The 19,209-nt window shown below is 40.7% G+C and overlaps 2 protein-coding genes across 3 annotated transcripts in view; one reads left to right on the top strand and one right to left on the bottom strand.

The window, feature by feature from the left end:
* The window catches only part of cnksr2a (connector enhancer of kinase suppressor of Ras 2a), a 67,562-nt gene that overhangs the window by 39,889 nt on the left and 8,464 nt on the right, over positions 1 to 19,209 (top strand). Inside the window, exons 15-24 of one of the 2 annotated variants that reach the window (XM_087789404.1) lie at positions 2,307 to 2,482; positions 2,548 to 2,621; positions 2,705 to 2,776; positions 3,452 to 3,519; positions 3,578 to 3,675; positions 4,768 to 4,983; positions 5,482 to 5,623; positions 6,662 to 6,886; positions 8,324 to 8,511; positions 10,618 to 13,444. In XM_087789404.1, the coding sequence (XP_087645530.1) occupies positions 2,307 to 2,482; positions 2,548 to 2,621; positions 2,705 to 2,776; positions 3,452 to 3,519; positions 3,578 to 3,675; positions 4,768 to 4,983; positions 5,482 to 5,623; positions 6,662 to 6,886; positions 8,324 to 8,511; positions 10,618 to 10,815 (1,457 nt within the window). In that variant the 3' untranslated portion in view covers positions 10,816 to 13,444. Of the gene's footprint in view, positions 1 to 2,306; positions 2,483 to 2,547; positions 2,622 to 2,704; positions 2,777 to 3,451; positions 3,520 to 3,577; positions 3,676 to 4,767; positions 4,984 to 5,481; positions 5,624 to 6,661; positions 6,887 to 8,323; positions 8,512 to 10,617; positions 13,445 to 19,209 lie in introns of those variants that run through there. The other variant, XM_087789405.1, reaches the window with a different exon arrangement.
* Positions 15,530 to 17,413, bottom strand: klhl34 (kelch-like family member 34). The gene has a single exon (XM_087788150.1). It carries the CDS (start codon positions 17,411 to 17,413, stop codon positions 15,635 to 15,637), a length of 1,779 nt encoding a protein of 592 aa, XP_087644276.1. The 3' UTR covers positions 15,530 to 15,634.

Here is a 19,209-nt window from a genome sequence, read left to right as displayed (position 1 = left end):
CGTGTTCTTCGGATTCTTGAATTATTGTCACAACTATTCAAAATATAAGATTTTCTTATACAAACATGATCTGTAATTGAAAGTGTCTCATCTTCGAGTGCAACAACATTTTGCTTTGTCATCTTCTTTCACTTTTGTTTATCCACAACAACTAGATTTGCAATTATGGGGTGGTGCATTATTCATTCTCTATCTCAGAGTGTCAGACCAAAACAACTATGATGTAATTTAGTTTTTAGTCATCTTTATAATCAAGCATCTCAACAAACCAGAATAACTAATTCCTGAGGAATCCATAATTGTCTTGTTTTTTAATTCATTACTTTAATAGGCAGTATAGATCTGTTTCTGGCTTTTAAACAGTCAAGGCTTCTCTCCAATGACTTCTTGGTTGGAATCATGTCAAACACACTTTTAAGTTTCCTAAAACATGAATGCCGAGCAGGTTACATTGTGTTTTAATCTACTTGTGTCGCTGCAGCAGAAATCAGCTCTAGCTCAGCTCGACCTCACCTGTCAGTGAACAACCCTCTGTGAAAAATGTAGTATTCCTTCGACGCCTGAGGAAAAGGCCATTGTTATTAAACGGTTCTTACCTCACTGCAGTGCAGTCGCACACACAGGCATTACTGCTGCCAAAAATTCTCGCCACGTTTGGATACGGCTTTTCCCAGCGAGCTCTCAGAAGTGATATCAGCTCTGCGCGGTGCATCATAAAAGTCTGTTTTATTGCTCTTCATTAACGCTGTCATTCACCCGTCCTCCGACAAAACCTTTCCTCATTGAAAACTCGCGTCTCCAGACCCCATGCAGCGTTTTTACTTGTACATTAGCCCCGATAAGACGATACACAAGAACAGGAACATGAGGCAATAAAACCCCGATATCAAACGAGTTTCAATCTTCAAATCTGAATAGTTGCACTTTAACAAAACCTGGAGCCATGGAGAAGCTGTCGATGTTGCAATGTAGAGAGACACGCTTGAATGAAATTCATGATCACTTAAACTTCTCTTCCCGGGAATTCCCACAGTTCAGAGTCACAGCTGAAAAGGATAGCATATGATAGTGCATCGCATAAGCCAAACTAAAATTTAACTCTATACTCTTTATTGTTGAGATTATATATTCTTCCAGAGCGTACTGTTATCGTTTCCTAGAATAAAAGTTAGAAACGGGTCTAAGAATCAGAGATTGCAGTATAAATGAAAAAAGTCATTTCAAAACCTCTGTGAACTAGATGCAGATGAAAGGGAGTTCTTGTGTTCTTGACTCTTAGGGGGAATATTTGGCAGAGGTCCTGTGCCCGCCCCATGGCATCCTCCCAATTAGACATCCCCAGAGTAACAAGGGAGCATCCATGAGAAGGTGAAAATTGCCTCGACTGGCACCGTCAAGGGTATATGTCAAGTAGCTCTGAGAAAAAAATACTATTTTTCAACCACTTGTATCTTGTTCCTTAGAGAGGCTGTTGGGAATCGTGCAGCTGTCAGGGGTAGAGGCCCTGGGGGGTCTGAGCATGAATTTCAAAACTGCCAGTTATAGTCCGTACAATTTATTCAGACTATGTACAATGTTTCTGTCACTGATGTGATTGTGTTTGACCCCTCATGAAGACATATTTCATGAGTTTCTTGGGTTTCGGCTGAGCTCCATGAGGACTTGGCTTGTGTTTAAAATCCATGGTAACAGAGCAACCATTAAAGCATCTAATAATCTTGTTCGTCTCAACGACTTAGTGGAATTTCCCTAGGACTGAAAGAAACATCTGATGGTTTCTCTGGTTTCGACTCACTATAACCATAGACAGCTCCAGACCGCAGGGATTGATCCAGTTCTTGTGACAAAGAACACTAATGATAATCATAGATTGTAAATTAAAACGGACAAATGAAGACTGTTCATGAATCTTTATTTACCTCCTACTGTGTTTCCATCTGATTCAATCCAGTCCTTATTAATCACATATTCCTTTTCTCTCACCTGACGCACTTTCTATGATGGAAAACCTTTCTGTCGCTAAGCAACTACACACACCTACATGCACAACACGAGAGTCTGTAAGAATGTGGGTGGAAAACTGTTTCTTTCCCTAAGTATACCCATTAAGGCGTTGAAGAGTTTGCCACTCAAATGATGTCCTATAGCAAAGCATTATTTCGTGGACTTCAACCAATGATTGCTTGCCATTCAGTTGGAGTGTTTGAATGTTTGACGAAAACACCGACCACCAGTTTTGATTTTTGTGCTACTAAGGTATATAAAATATATGTTTTACCATGTGACAATTAACTTCTGTTTTGCAGGTCGAAGTTTAGCCTCTCTGAGCAGACGACGGGTTTCCTGCAAAGCTCTGGGCCGAGGTGACTGTGAGGGCTGGCTGTGGAGGAAAAGAGATGCCAAAGGTTACTTCTCTCAGAAATGGAAAAAGTACTGGTTCGTTTTGAAGGACAACTGCTTGTACTGGTACATAAACGAGGAAGTATGTCTCTGCAGTTCTTGGTAGACGTCAGAGCAGGTGAAATAATCTTGTGTCATTTTTCTCAGGATGAGAAGGCGGAAGGTTTCGTCAGCCTCCCGGAGTTCAAGATCGACCGTGCCAGCGAGTGTCGTAAGAAGTAGTAAGTGCACGGGAAGCATGTTAGATTTGTTATTCAGGGATTTTCACAGCAGTGGTAACCGTGTCCCCACCATCTTCTCTTAGTGCTTTCAAAGCCTGTCACCCCAAGGTCAAGAGCTTCTACTTCGCAGCAGATGGAGTGGACGACATGAACAGGTAAGTGCTCGACACGAAACGACGTCTCACGGGTGGAATCTTCAGATCAAACTGTGTTAGGTGGAGATTTTTTTATTGACAAACTACCGTCAATTACATTGAGGGATAGAAGAGAGGTGAGAAGGTTTCAGGTTGTTAAAGTAAAGGGGGAGCTCTGGGAAAATGGACCATTTCAAGTGTGTGAAGAAAATGGTAGAATGTAACAAAACTGTTTACTGAAAATAAAGAAAACCTTGTTATATAACTTAACTCTTGAATTTAATTAGTGCCTGCAACCTTTAGTTTCCGTGAGCAGGAGTGAACATTGCTGTGTTTCTTTGTCTAAATCATTACAAAATTAATCTTTAGGCACTATAAGGAGCTTTATAAACATTAAAAAACAAGTAATATGCAATGTCCACTACAAGAATCGGAAGACCAACACAAAATGAAAATAGCATGAAAAGAAAGAAAAGAAAAGACAAGATAAAAACAAGACCAATTGTTAGAAATATTCCAGATAAAAAAGTTTTGGTCGTCATTTAAATTTGATACAAAATAAAGCACTAGTTAAATAAAGAGTAACTATTAATATCATCATATGACACTGCTAAATGGAAATACGGTTGATTCATTGAGGTCAGTTATTCTTACTTTTTGGGGTCGAACTGACCGATCTTGATTTTTCCCTGCTAGATGGCTGAGTCGTCTCAACATGGCCGCCGTAGGTTACGCCGAGCGCGAGAGGATGCGCCAGGAACAAGGTGAGCATCGGCGTCATCGACTCCGGTTCTCTGTCATTTTGTCGGTGGTTTCCTCCAGATTACTGGAGCGAGAGCGAACACGAGGACGACACCACCTCCAGTCCGAAGCAGGACAGCCCTCCACCTCCGTACGATACTTACCCACGGCCTCCGTCGGTGAGTCACGCACTCCTGTCCAGAACACACTGCAGTCCAAAGACGAGGTTATCTAAGCTCTCAGCTATTCTGCACACCGTGTTTCACCTCCAGTCATCGTGTTGATGCAGCACATAATAGACGTCGCACAAGAGAAGCTGCTAAACTCCTGAGTCATTAACAGTTTCTAAAGTATTCTTTTATTTGTTCTGTTGGCCCTTAGCCAACATCTTTTACGCAACAGATAAAAAACAGGAATGTTGTAGTAGTAAGTAAATAACTTACTAACTTACTAAGAACACTTTCTCACCCAAGGGTGAGAAATTAAGTTTCCTCTTGTGCTACATGGGAGGGTAAACTTGACAAGGACAAACCAGAAACATGCTGTAAGAAATAATTAACTATAAACATTACAAAAATTGAATTGAAATTCTGGATGGGAAAGATTTATCGATAAAACTGTGTGCTTTAGCACTTTATTTCAAAATGTTGTGTTACGTTTTCATTCAATTAGTTCTTCACCTCCCACCACTGTTGTGTATGGAACTATGTTGAATCCTGCAACAGTAAATGTTTGAGATATTCTGACAAAGCCTACAATAGTAAAGGATTGGGATTCAAGTATATACTTTGTCATCATAGCAAGTCAGTAAGGAAAAGTACAGTAACAGATACAAATTTAATCAAGTTGCTACAGAGGCTCATTTTTATTCTGATCACATCATGCAGTGGTCTATCACACTTTCTCATTACATGTATAGGAATCAGTGCACATCCTCTTTTTTTTCTCTTTTTTTTTTGCTTCGTGCTGATTGTGAAGCAGCACACGATGCAGATGTCTAACCGTTCTCCCTGTTATCATCAATACCCCTGCTGATAAACAAATGAGATCGTGTTCAGGATTATGGTGCACATTGCAAACACATCTCCTGAACACATCGAGAGAATACTTGAAGCAGAAATCCACATTTTGTGTCAGTTCAGAATGTAATGAATGAAATAATTACATGTTAAATACACAGTCCTCTTGATTGCCTACTATATATGGACAAAGGGCCGCATGTGGCCTCTGGTCATTTTTAATGCTATAAAAATGAACTGTTTCTCATCCAGATGAGCACCTACCTTGAGGGCCGGACCAGACTGTCTTCCACGGAGACGTCTCGCTCCCGCTCTTCACAAGAGGACTTCCTCTGCGGTGACCCCCCGTCGGTAGCTGCAGAGCCGCAGTACCACCCCGGACCACTTGGAGGAGGCACCATACACAGTGGCAGGAAGCCCGGAGGCAGCAGCAGCAGCGACGCCCAGTATCGCTGCGATCCCATAGAGGTTTGAGAGAATCTAATGAAGCTCTAATGATGCATGTTTTTTCCATATTGATAGATTTTCTAATCATTGAAGAAACAGAAATGAGAAACATTAGTTTATGTGCAATAATAATAGGGATCATTGGTCAATAAAGTGAATTTATTGGAACCAATATATTGTTGTTGTTCTCTTTTGTTACATCTTGCTGTTGAGGATTAACATTTGTATGTCTCTTGTAAGGTTTTTAATACCTTGATTATTCATGAAGTAAGCAAAGAACAGAAGCTTAGTGCTCAAAAAAGTCAAGTACAAGATTTGCATTGATAGAATTGAACCAGTCGCATTTTTTCTCAAGGGCAAGTCAAGTGTTATCATCATCAATTAAATCAAAAGCAAATCCCTGTTTGGCCAGATCTGTGACTCACAAAGAGCGTTTTTTGGACCCGCTTTAGCCTATCACATGAGAACCACTGAATGAGGGGATACTGTCGATCTAACCGTCACTTGCCTTTCCTTTAGTACCGCTCCAGTCCTGCGGGGGGCAGCAGTGAAGTGGGCTCACCTGGTCGCTCCTCCTCCTCTCAGAGACGTTCCTGGCAGGACCTGATCGAGACGCCACTCACAGAGGCTGGACTTCACTACCTACAAACGGGACCCCTAGGTGAGATCATAAATGATGATCAAAAAGTCCAACCCCCTTTCTTCAGACTCTCCCTTTTATTGATTTACCTTCCTACATTGATCAGATGCGGAGGATTGTAGTTGAAGAAAAACCTTGTTCTTGTCCAGGTCGATTCTCTAAATGGCTGTTTTAAAAGTAGCTCTCCCTCAGGAATCACAAGAGCCTTAATTATCCTAGTTCTTGTGGAGTTTTGTTTTTTTCTCTGAACGTTATACATATTTTAATGTGTACTAAGAGGGCTGCTGCTGAAGAAACTGTAGCAGAGAGACGCGACTGAAAGGAGACACAGAGTAAACTCCCCAAAATAAAAAGTATATTTGAAGACACAGCAGAGTTATCGAAGACTCTAGTAAAGTGTCACGAAAATAAAAACCAATAAAAAAACACCATCCGAAAAAAGTTTAGAAGTGAAAGTTTGTTCTTGTAAATATTTGAAATAAATCATCTGAGTGTGCTTCTTCTAGTTCAGGGGTGTCCGAACTTTTTTAAAGGAGGGGGCCCCATTTTATGACATGAGTAGGGGCCAAATGTTATCAGTGACTTAAAATTAAATAATAAATCATAATAATAGGTTTGATTACTTAAAAAAAACTCTACAAAAGTATGTTTTTGATGTAAACAAAACTGTGATTCGTGTGTATGTGAGTGTACGATTGTGTAAAAATATCCTCTAAATCGATGATAATTGACGTGATCAGAGTGAAATACTATGAAAAAAAAGGGGTGAATATATTGTAAAGAAGAGAGCGCCATACAGTGTGCTTTGAAAACGAGTACACTGTTTTATGAAGCTTCAGGACTCTCAAAATTCAAAAGTTTTACGCTTCAGGTTTTTTTTTGGAGTAGGTTTGTCGTACGGTGAGTGAGATTTTTCAAAGATCTACTTCCTGTTAATCTAGTCTCTTGGACTCATGTATTAATAACCATGGTCCGTGGTCAGGGTCCGGTCAGGCGGAAGAGAAGAGGAATAAGATATGACCACACTCAAGTAGACCTGTCGCCACCTTCACATTGCAGAGGACGCCGTCTTCGCCGAGCCAGGTCCTGTCGCCATGTCCATGACAGCCGGAGCCGTCTACACTCTCCCAGCTCAGAGGAATTTCCCGTTGCCCGTGGCGATGCAGAGGCTGATTCCTATGGCAACCCAGGGAGGGAAACCCCGCAGCTTCACGCTGCCACGAGACAGCAATCTACACACCCTGCTGGCACCTCCTGTCAAAGATGAACGGCAGACACACAACGGTAAGAATCCTGAGGAAACGTGAGGTCGAAGTTCAAAGTAACAATACACATTTCAATGTAAACCCCTGCAAGGCCCTCATGATGCTAATGATGGCTAGTTAGCCACAAGAGACACATGAGTCGGGAAAACAAGAAACTTTATGCATCACATCGAGTTCTTCGGGAAGACTTGCTTCTTTTTAATGGGATGAACCTGTCACTCAATCATCCTCAGCAGGGGGATCTGACTGCGTCCGTCAACTAGGAGCTCCAGCAACGAGGAAGCATAGAACAAAACCGGAAACATACCAACAAAATAAAAGAATAACAAGGGAAACAGGACACCTTAAGGGTCCACAAACTTCAACTTCAATTGTATCTTTATTGGCAAGTCCCTTGAGGGGCAATTTGTTGTGCAGCAAGATAAATACAGACTCACAACATGTCTGTAAGATTGTGTCTCATTTTACAGATACAAAAGAAGAGAGGCACAAAAGGAGGACAGGGAAGAAAATAACCTGGTTTTTAGGGCATTCTAAGTAAATAATACATAATTAAATATAATAATAAATCAATCGTTAATAGTATCTTATTCTCTCTGCTGCGTTTAGAGCTCATGTGGAGGGGAGTAGATAGTAGCTACTCATGAGATCGAGGATGAGTGCTATCTTTTCTGAATTATTTGGCCTTTTTCAGTACTTCAGTGTTGAATCCTTCCTCAAGACTGGTACATTTCAACACGGCTACTTTGAGGCAACCATTTTTTCGCACCTTGTCCTTAATGGCAAGGTTACCACACCAACAAATGGTAGGAAAAGAAGTCATAGATTAAATAAAAGCACTATAATACATCCCCATCACGATCCTGTCCCCCTGGAATCTTGCCAGCTTCCTCGAACAAAAAGATGCTTTGCTGCCTTTTTGACCGTCCGCCCCTCATTTATTTCTACATCATAGATGACGAAATATTTATTTTTGATAATTATAAGGCCCATAGTCTGTTTGGTTGTACTCCATCCCTTTCTCCTTCCCTTTTAACAGCTTCTTTTTTTTTTTGTTTCCAAATTGATATTTACAATTGCAGACAAGAGGAGTTGCTATAGTTCGTATTCGTAAAAAGTAGTTTAACTTCCATGTGGCTGTTGCAAAATAAAATATGTTATAATCTTTAAGTCTCTTGTTTTTATAAATATTGTTTGGCGGATCAAAATTCCAAAGGAAAGGACATCTTGTGTGAGTGTAATTGTGAGCTACCTAAATGTTGTGTTGTAGGGAACAACAAGAGTGTGTTTTCTTTTATCATCCTGTTAATAGAGGTCATGTTTTCCCATCACAGTTTGGCTATAAAAAAACAAGGATGTTCAGTTTGAGGTTAAGGTTGTTTCTTTGAAAAGAGACTCTGACATGATACTTTAGTCGGGACAAGGATTGATCGCGCTCGTTCCACTTCCCTCGCAGGTGGAAGCGAGGGCGCGTCTCTGGGCGATCTGTTCCGGGCGTGCGAGCAGGGTGGCGTGTGTCCTCTGGGCCGAGAGACGGAGGCCAAAGATCAGTCAGAGTTCAGACAGTCGTTCCTCAGACGAGCTGCTGACCCAGAACTTAACGAACGACTGCATCGTCTGCGCATCCTCGGCTCCACACTGAAGGTGCGTGTCACACACACGTTTGTGTTATTGTTATTTCAGGATCTACCTACAAACCTCTCTACGGATTTACGTCCTTAAGATTAAACTCAAAGACATCATAAAATACTTTAAAAAAAAAGTATTTGGATGTGTTAAATTGCCATTTAAATAAAAAGTAAGTTAATTCGATTAATGCAATTCAAGCACTAAGCTAGAGATGTCTTTTAACTCATATTTCCTTTTCTAAAACCATTTATTTTTTTAGACCTAGATGGAATATATCATTTTATTTTCAGCAGGTAACTGACCTATAGTACTAAGCGTTAAGTTTGATACAAAAAAAGTGCAATTTGATACACGAGAAAAGTAGTTTAGATAAGAACAGAGTTAAAGAGTCAATTCAATCCAGTTCACTGTGTGCCATGCTAGAGTAAAAACATGTTATCATGATAAATGTCAGTGTTACATACATGTTTACAATTTTGTAATTATTTTTAATTTGATCCAAGAATATGAATTGATGTGATTGCAATGCCTGTATTTATGTGAGCATAGAGTTTAAGCCACTAATACAATGATAAATACTAGAAATTTGACTATAAGTAGTTTTCTGTATTTTCATTTCTGTTTTCATCGTTGCTTTCCTTTTCAAAGATTTTGGTTTTGGCCCATAATTTTCATTTTTGTGCATTTCTACTCGTAACTTAAACTCACAAATCCTGTATGAGACTTGCTAGTGTAAGTTACTGTGAATACTCACCAACACAACTAAATTGTGGTGTTTGTTGGCTTATGTTCCCATATTTTTAGTGTGTTTTTGTGTTTCTTGATAATTACCCATTTAAGCAGCGAGGAATGGAGAAAAGAGTGTTGTTGTTTTTTTTTTTCCGTTTGTCTACATGGTCTATTTTATTGTGTGTTTTGGGGATAATTTGACAGTTGGGTGTCTTGTGATTATCAGTAGAAACCAGATTCAGAGTAACTCTGATCTTAATTCAAGAATCTACGCAAAATTCATGACACATGATGCAACCAGAAGTCTTTGTGTGAGGACACACGTTGTCAAATTGTCTCTGGTGTCGTATCGCCACATTTAATACCGCTGTGACTTGTCTATGGGTGTCTTCTGTTGCTGTGACGTGTCTGTTGTCGGTGGTTGAGCGTGATGGTGGTGCAGGTGTCGTGGCTTTTCTCTAGATTGGTTTTATTACCAGACAAGTCTGTTTGGATTTGTCTGCGTCGAGTCCTCCTCCATAACTTACTTACCTAACCCTTGTGTCATCTCAGGATCAAGGTGAGTCGAAGGCCCAAAAACAAATGTGTTTGTGGTATCCCTTGGTCAAGGTGAACAACTTCCCTGGCTTGCATTAATAAATATGCAGTGGTGGAGGTTGTTAAACTTGACCCAGCGAAAGGGATACCACAAACACATTTTTTTTTCAGTCCTTCGAGTCTCCTTAACCCCGAGACAACCCAAAGGTTAAATGAAAATGCAAAGTTTAAGGAGAAAGAAACGAGAAACTAATGCATGATACATATGTAGCTGTTATGCTAACATTAACATGTACTTGAGTTACTAACAATAATCAATTGCTTCATGTATTGTACGCAGCCACAGGCTATGAAACGTAATTTTCAGTTTCCACTAGATGTCTCTACTCTTTTATATTGGGCTTTGGTGAACTAATATAATAATACCTCCTAAAACACCACTAACTGAGCTCTGAAAATGAGGCATCATGAAGCTTCAATATCCCATCACTATGTGTAACATAATAAATAAAGTTCACAATCCAGTGTGGAAGCTGGATAGATCGAATGCTGTTGCCAACGTTTATGTCATCCTCGATGTTTGAATATCCGTGTTAATATCCATGAAAAATTCCATTTGCAATTTTAAAAATACAATACAAATTAAGGTCAAGTACAAAATGTAAAAAAGTTTTAAATAAATTCTCATATATTTTTTCCTATTGCTCAAAATAGTGTACTCAATTTAAACACAATAGGACATTTAAATAAAATAAATTCCCTAAATTCTCCTGAAACTTTGGGTTTGGTCTGCAGAGGTAGTTGTTGTATTGTCATCCGTGGTGATGTGACTCCGCCCTCCTGTGTTTCTCGTAGGACAGGGAGGGGGAGCTTGCGTTGATTGACAGGCTGTTGGCCAATCCCACACTGTCGTCGGCAGAGTTCCGGGAGTGGAAGAGAGCGTATGAGGAGCTGTTCTCTCAGGAGGAGAACGTGACTGAGGAGTCTGACCCGGGTCCGCCCCTGACCCCGTCACTCTCCCACACTCACTCCTACATAGAAACTCACGTCTAACACCCCAAGATTGTGGTTCAGTCGATGACACTCACAAGGTTGTCATGATGCACCGTCGCCAGTGATGGAGAACCTCTCGCTAGGAATGGGAATAGATCTGGACTTCAGGTCGGAACGTCGAAGAACCACCAGCAAGCGAGAAAACTGATGCTTAAACAATTCCTGTTATCTTTTGTGCTCACAGTGGAAACTATTTAACGTTCCTTTTTCTCAGCGACAGTTTATTCCCCACACTAGCTGTAAATCTTCCTGCTGGTTGTGTTTACCTGACGCACATCATGTACCTTAGAGCTTCATACGTGACGTTGACTTTCAGTGTTCTGTGGCAGAGACTTGTCTACTTTTCAAAGACAATTATTTGTGCTATTTGGTAACTTTCTGAGCTGGACTTGAAGCATGAATAGTAATCCTGGAGAGGGCGCTATTAGGAGCCACTTAAAGGGTTTGTTCAGCCAAAATTCACTCTCATTTTTCTCAGCCTCATGTCGACTTATGGTTGGAATTATTGTCAGCGTAATCTGTTCCTTTTTAGAGTTATAGACAAAATTGTTTGTTCATTTGAATGTAGTGACTGGAGCTCTGTCGTCCCTATCTTCCTTAAGAATTACACACTTAAGAACATCCAAATACCTCCATGGTACTGGCATGTAATGTCCATCTTTTATTGAAGCTACGACAAGAAGATTTGTTCTGGAAAAACTCAAAGTACGTAATTTTGGATGAAGACGAAGATCAATTGGCTCTAGTGGCTTCATTCAAATGAACATTCATTTTTGTCTATGACTCTAGGAACAGATTAAGTAAAATAATCCCAACCCTCAGTCAACATTAGGTTGAGTAGAAACGAGTTTGAAGCATCGCTATAAGAGTAGTTTCAACCATTGCAGTATTAACATGGTTGACTTTTATTTATGTTTGCAGAGAAGCTACATATGTTTATAGTAGCTAGTTTTATAAATATTTAGAGTCACAAGAACATTGAGGTTTACATTTGCTCCAGAATAAATCCTTCTTCATCCTAGAATTCTAATTCTGCTCATCCAGGTTTCTGTGGTTTCCCATAGTGTCTCATGTCACCAGTGCCTTCTTCTCACCAACACCACTGTCCTCTCCTGTGCTGCCATTCAAGCGCCCAGTGCGACTCTTCATCGCTCCGCGAGTGTCAGTGTTGTTGTGTCGCACACAACGGTTCCATCCGTCAGCCTCGCACATGTCATTAGACACTTCCACCCTGACTGCTCCAGCTGTTAGCCGAGTGTGTTTAACAGCCTTTTAATGTGAAGCAAGATGAATACTGCAACATGCTTACGGGAGGATTTCTTTGGTGTTGAGAGGAGTGATGATGGCGCCACCATGGCCTCCAGATATACTCAAAATAACCTCGGTGTCCTCAGGCAGGAGCATGGGGAGATGTTGGTACTCAGAGTCTTCACTCCTTCAGAGAACAACAGGGCCGTTGAATTTAAAATGGAGCCACAACATATACTGTGAATTATGAGGGGCCATCAGGTTGTAGTATAGGTAGAACGAAGAAATAAGCTTTTTATATGATCATATAAAAATAATTATATATTATCATTGCAGTGTCCACAACCATGAGTTCTCTATGTTTTGTCCTGGTGCAGAAAAAGCTGAGCCAGAAGACAAAGCTCTTGTCTTATGTTCATCCATCAAACTTTAAACAAGAGGATATAAGTGGCTTCACTGGGCGTCATCCAGGAGAAACTCAGAGTAGAACTGATGCTCCTCCAAGTTGAGAGCGAGATCCCGGGGAATACTTTGGACACATTGCTCTCCAAGTAGACCTGAAAAAGGTTTATCGAGGGGAGTCTGGGCCTCTTTGTTCCAGCTGCTGCCCCCACGACCAAAACTTGGATTGGAAGTGGTAGCTGGACTATTGTGGGAAAAGAACAAAATAGAAAATAACCTCCATGTTCTAAATGAAAGATTATATGTTTTGTGTGTTTATACACTACATCAGCTTTTGTACATTTCAAAAGAGATCCTTATGTAAAGAAATATCTTCTATAAAAATATAGCTTAATGAACGACAGGCAAAGCACATTAAATATAATATAAATGTATTACTTCATATTGTATCAATATTTATTGATTTGCAAGTAAATGGGTTAATTAGCTTTGTAGCTGTCAGAAACATGTCTTTATATAATCAGTTTTATAGTTTTACTGACTCCATAAGAACCACATGTGGCCCCAGAACGCCCTTTGTCTGAACCCCAATTCTTTCCTTCTCCCTCTTTTATCCCCGAACCCGATAAAGAGTTTATAGATCCCCTGCAGAGTAAGATATGGATCAAATGCGCAATTATATCTTCTGTTGCCAAATACACAAAGCGGTGAGGGTAAACAAGTAAAGACGGAGGTCTGTGGTTGGTCGTTGTTTTTGTTGTAAATAAATATTCTCTCTTTGTGTTCTAGCTCTGTAGAAATGTTACATGATTATTTATACATCACGGATTTCACATCCTACACACTGTTCTGAGGTTACATCAGGTATTTTTGGGAGACGTTTAATGTTCGCTCTTGTTTGAAAACAGTATTTATATTTCTGTGATTATTCTGTGTGAGAGAAGCGGGTGTGTCAATAAAGTTTAATAGTTTGAATCACCGCTGTTTGTCTGATTTAGTGAGCGATTTACAAATGTTACACATACCTTTATTCACATGTGCTGATTTATGACAAGTACTGGATGAAGGTACAAAAATCTTAATTTCTATGATTTGAATTCACAAACCAGGAAACCTCAGAATTATTAGGTTGATTATTTGCTAGCCTAAATGTTTTATTTGTCTGTGGTGATTTTAGGACGACGACAAAATTCTGGTTAGTTGTAGCACATGCTATATTGGAAGTAGTTTTTTTCTCAGTTGCAGTCATTTTCAAGTAGAATTCAAGTAGAATTTTGATGAATTTGTTTTATTACATCCACAATTAATGTCTGATCTGAATGAAAATGCTTCATAAAATCTTTCAAAATCAAATGATATGATCTGGCACGTTCATGAATGTTATGTTCATGACTGTGGATCTGTCAATTCACTCCGGTATCATCAGTCTATTTTGCAGACGCTGGGTTATAAATAATTTGACAGACACACTGTTCTTGTTAGATTTTCACCTGCATCTCAGGATGTTTTTCATCACACGGCAGAATCTTCAAAGTGTTTGGTGCTTGATAGTTGATGTGTTTTAGCTTGTATTTGCCTGATAAACACCTGCTTTAAAATATAGATATTACAGCTATGATTGACCAAAGTGATTAACAACAACTTTGACAAGATCTAGACTGGAGTGAAACTGTTCCAGTGTAGCACACCAGACACAGGACAAGTCACCTCGGAGTCAGGAAAACACGTTGTGGGCTAAATGTTGGATTTAAGGAGGAAAGACACCTGAATTTAATTGTTTTTCCTATTTATCTTTTCTGTCACTGGCAAACCGAACCAGGATGTTTCTGAGCAGACATCTCCTCAGCGCTTCTGGAATATGTTTGACACAGAGGATTTATTTTCCTCAAACTCCTCGTGCAGACAGTGGCAGTAAATCCAGCAAGAGGAAATGACAGGAAAAAAAATGAGCCGACTCTTGTGTCTAATCCTTGTCATGCAGGGAGGTTTGTTTCTATTCCCATCCATCCATCTTATAGAAATCATCCATTATTAATGACTGAGGCTTGAATGAGGACACCACATGCATTTATCTACTACTGCCATGAAAAATTCACCAACTGATGGTTTTTATTTCAAGACGTCCTCCCTCCACCGCTGTTCACTCCTCCGCCTGATGGAGTGATCATCAGTGATCATCTTCCTGACTAATGAATCTACTCAAGTGCAGTCACGAGTCCTTTTAACCATATAATGCACATCGTTTCATTGTGCTGTAAAACATTAAATCACGACAACATGGTTTGTCTGACATTATTCTGAGGTGGGGTAGATGCTCTTCAAAATGTTCTGAGCAAACGTGTCTTCATGGGTCTTTCACACGGGTTCATTAGGGTGTAAGAGTGTCAATAATAATAATATTAATCCAATGTATCAATTAAATAATTTTGACATCCCCTGAAAAGATCACAATTCCAATTAAAAATGTTTTATTGATGTTTTTAAAAATAAACAATTGGATATAATTCAAACCTTTACTGAGATATAGATGAATATTGCAACAATATAGGGATTTTTTTTGCACAGCAAACATTAATCCAGTTGTCCATTACATTCTCCTTTCCATTTTCTATATTTACTACCAGCAATATTGTTCATCCATATCAAAATTGTTTTTATCATGAAATTCCAAATAGCTTGTTGCTATCTACAGTTATCAAGCTTCTACTGGCCACGATCTCTCACTCAAAGCATGTTGAGCCGTCTCTGAAAGGTCATCAGTGAGAAATTGCATGGAACTTTATTAGGGTCATAAATGAAATTGCAATGGTGGCAGAGACCCTAGAACAGCAATTGATTTAATATACATTTGCAGCCAGTGTGAGGTGAATTATGAGTTGACTAATAGGATTGAATAGTTGACTTGTTTTTTATAATGCTTGGCTTTGCTACGAAAATCCTACCTTGACACGCCTGTGGGACTTCGACAATGTCCCCCCACTGGTTAAGATCACGTCAAAAATTTGTCTTGACAACTAAAAAAAAAAAGCATTCACTGCCGAGTGACTAATGTATTTGAGGTTTGTATGTGACAACAGTGAACAGAAGGAATCATTTAGCGTCACTTGTAAAATTAGCTTCTGCTATTTTACACCTACTTGAAAGTGGAACCCTAAATACACAGTTAGTTTCAGTCCGGGAGGGGCAGTAAAGTGCACTCAGTCCCCGTGAGGGGTCTGGGTAGCTGACAGATTTCTTTCCACTGATCTTTCTTGGGATCATATTCCAGCACGCCCCGGACGATTACCTCCTGCCCTTCGCTCCAACGCCTCCCTCCAAATACTAGAATGCTGCCACAGCTTGTTGGCACCATCCCATAGCTAAACGATCCATTCAGAAGCGGTCTAAGACGAGTCCAACGATCTGCGTCTCGATCATAGCGTTCAATGTCACAGAAAGGCTCATACATGCCCAGCAGGGCGTAGATGTAGCAACCAATGGTCGCCAAGCGATGACCACATCTACCGATGGACATGGACGCCATCTTATCCCAGACTCGTCTGTTCGGGTTCCACCGAAGCAAGTCTTTGCTGCTCACTCTGTCTTCCCCGGGTCGAATGTCAATGTTGGAGTGGTGGCCCTGGAGACCACCTGATACGTAGATGCTATCGTCAAACGCTGTTGAAGCGTGCCCGTGAAGGCGGTAAGGTAAATGCGGCCCTCGCCTCCACGCCCCCAAAGTCATGTCGTAAAATTCCACCGAGGATACGGAGGTGAGAGTCCCGGCGTGAGTTTGCCGACCTCCCATCACGTAGATAACGTCCTGGACGACGCAGCAGCTGAACTGCGCCCGCTGATTCAACATGGACTCCATCTGCTCCCAGCAGTCGAAGCGGGGATCAAACCTCCACACCTGATTGGACGTTTTCACGTTGAGCGTCTTCCCTTCAGCATTTCCTTCCGTCACCTCTTCGCCTCCCACGACGAACAAGAATCCGCCTACGGAGCAGACGCAGTGGTCTCTTAATCTTAATGGAACCTTCGTACTCAGGCTTGAAAACTTCAAGTTTTTGGGATCAAATGATAGCATGTCTTGTTCTGGACTCTCACTACTTGACCCGCCTCCTACGAGAAGGACTCGATCAGGTGAAGCTCTGATGGTTGTCTGTCTGTTTTGTCTGATCGGCTTGGCTAAGCCCATCTCGTGGTACTCTAGCGCCCTCGTCAGCTGGCTGCGTATCAGTGGGGTGGACATTGCCTTGTGGCTGATACCATTAAGATCGGTGGGAGACACCAATCCGAAGCGCAAGCGACTCAGCAGAAGGTTGGATTTCAGCAATGGGAGGGGCCCATTCTCATTGAGCCAATCGAGCGCCAACTTCATAAGATCCACCTCTTTGACCAGAGGTATTTCGTCTGTATCAAGCAAGGCCATCATAGACTCCATGTTAAGTCCCAGAAGGTCTCCTCTGCTTTCGTTAAGCAAGTTGCTCATCTCCATAGTGACGGTTTGATTGGCGGCTTCTAACGCGCCTGACAGGGAATGGTGTGCAGCGAGGTTAGCATAGCAGCAGCAGTTCTGAAAGCTAAGCCAATCAATGATGAATCGCTCACATATCGCGACGGCAGGATCCACTTGCAGGTACCGAGCGGCTTCCAAGATGTCGGGAAGTGTGCCTGACGATACTTGCAGCCAACCAGAATAGAGAAAGTCTAGAATCGCCCCTAAACCATCAGGTGTTAGAGCTGGAAGGCTGATGGAGGCGGCCCAGCGCTCCGCAGTTGTGTCTCCAAACAGGGCCCAGAAGTAGTCGCTTGAACTGGCCAACAGAGCTCGGTGACATGGGAAGGAGGTGCCTCCCGTCTCCAAGAGGACGTCGCACATCTTCCCCTCGCAGCGCAGTCGCTGGAAGCCAGAGAGAAGCTTCGTTCTTTGGGCAGAGCTGTACAGGAAGGAGTAGCTTTCCATCCAGACTGTTGAAGGAAGATGAGGTGGTAGGAAGTGAAAGGCATGAAGAACTAAAAAAAAAGACGACGAATAGGCTGTTGTTGACAAACGTGACGAGTGGAGGGTAAAAAAAAAGTGTTTCCTCTGCTGAGTTTTGCTGCCTCTGTCTGTCTTCTTCTTTGTCTGAGAACATGTGACACCTTGATAAATGGACAGTCATGTCCCACCCCTCTTTGACCCCTGGACGTGGGTTGTTCCAAAGCCTGTAATGATGTCCCGTCCTCGCTCTGTGTTGCCCTTTCTGCTGCATCCAGGAGGGAGAGTCGCCAGAATCCATCCCTCAGACACATACCGACTGTCAGGCACGCACCCACACACACACACACCCACACACACCCACACACACCTACACACTGAACTGAGGGCTAGAGGCTTTATCCCAGAGGATGAACTCATGGGTAAATACAGCTGCATGTCTGCAGCCTGAGATTCCAGCGTGTGGCTGCACAGATCTGCGACAGTGTCGTCATGGCAACTTGAAAAGAAAAACAACTTTGCAAGAGAGGTTGCAAATCAAGGCAGGCGACTCTTTAGCAAGGTGATGAACGATTGAGCTGTGACCTTTAAGGAAGCATTTTCTGACCTCTACCAATAACAAGTCTGCACATACAGACGTGACAGAAATATATAGTATATTTATAAACCCCGCTCAGTGTTACTATTTTTTTTTTTTTAGTGTTGTACTGATTATATCTTGGTCTCAGACTTGTTTACCTCGTATCACTTCCTCCTTTTCACTTACCTCATCAGTCACGATGAGTAACTTGAATCTTTACAAGGAGTCTAAAGTGAAAAGTTGAATTAGATGATTTATAATTATATTCAGGTCCAATGTGTTTATTATCTTCTTTGTTGAGCTTTATTTGATTCTTATGATTTGAAAGGTGTTTTTTAAAATCCTGTTTTTTCTCTTTTTTTAAAACCCTATAATAATTATAATTACTTTATTTATATATCATTTTCTAAACCATAGTTACAAAGTGCTTGACATAAAAGCAAACAGCTACAGTTTAAAAAAAAAGACACAATCCATTAAAACATCACAGTAATACAACAATATAAATATCAACAATATCCCATTTAGGGAACATTTTATTTTATAAAATGATAAAACACTGAAAATAAAGGACAGTAAAAGCCCATTGATGAACCCAGTTAAGGGTTAAAAGGCGACATCAGACAAAAGACAGTCTTTAAAAGTGTGTTTTTAAAAGACATTTGAAAGAAATCACAAACTCAAGTAATCAAGACTCAAGAATCAAAACCTTGATCGAAAATCGAATCGAAAACCTCTCAATACCAGTGATGTGTTGATGAGGCCTCATGATACTGCATCCGTTGTTTAATGATACAGTGTCTTATTTTGAAAGACCACTAGATGTCACTCTCTACTTCATAATCTGATCTACTAATTCAATGAAACCTGGCATCATTTTCACTGAGGGTGCCATCTAGTGGTCTTTCAAACTGTATCATGATACAGCACCAGCTGCTTCACGAGGCCTCATCAACCCATCACTTTCTAATACTATTAAAATGAAGTTGCTTCATTTACTTAATTTTTAGAGATTAGAGAGATTTCCTCATCTATTATAAACTTCATGGAACATTGTACATGTGCAGATGTTTCTCAAAATAATTAATCAGAATCAGAATTATTTTTACTTCCATTATGCAAAAAAAACATATTAAACATAAATAAATTAAAAAAGTTGCAGAGTTTCATGAGAGTGTTTCATGAAGCTTCATCAAATCAC

This window comes from Callionymus lyra, chromosome 4, assembly GCF_982586985.1.
Source record: "Callionymus lyra chromosome 4, fCalLyr1.hap1.1, whole genome shotgun sequence".
Classification (NCBI taxonomy): Eukaryota; Metazoa; Chordata; class Actinopteri; order Syngnathiformes; family Callionymidae; genus Callionymus; species Callionymus lyra.
The sequence above is the reverse complement of the archived record's forward strand: the minus strand, read 5'-3'. Positions and strand labels throughout refer to the sequence as shown.

Coding starts and splice junctions, on each gene's coding strand:
- klhl34 (XM_087788150.1), bottom strand. CDS start 17,413: ATGGAAAGCTACTCCTTCCTGTACAGCTCTGCCCAAAGAACGAAGCTT.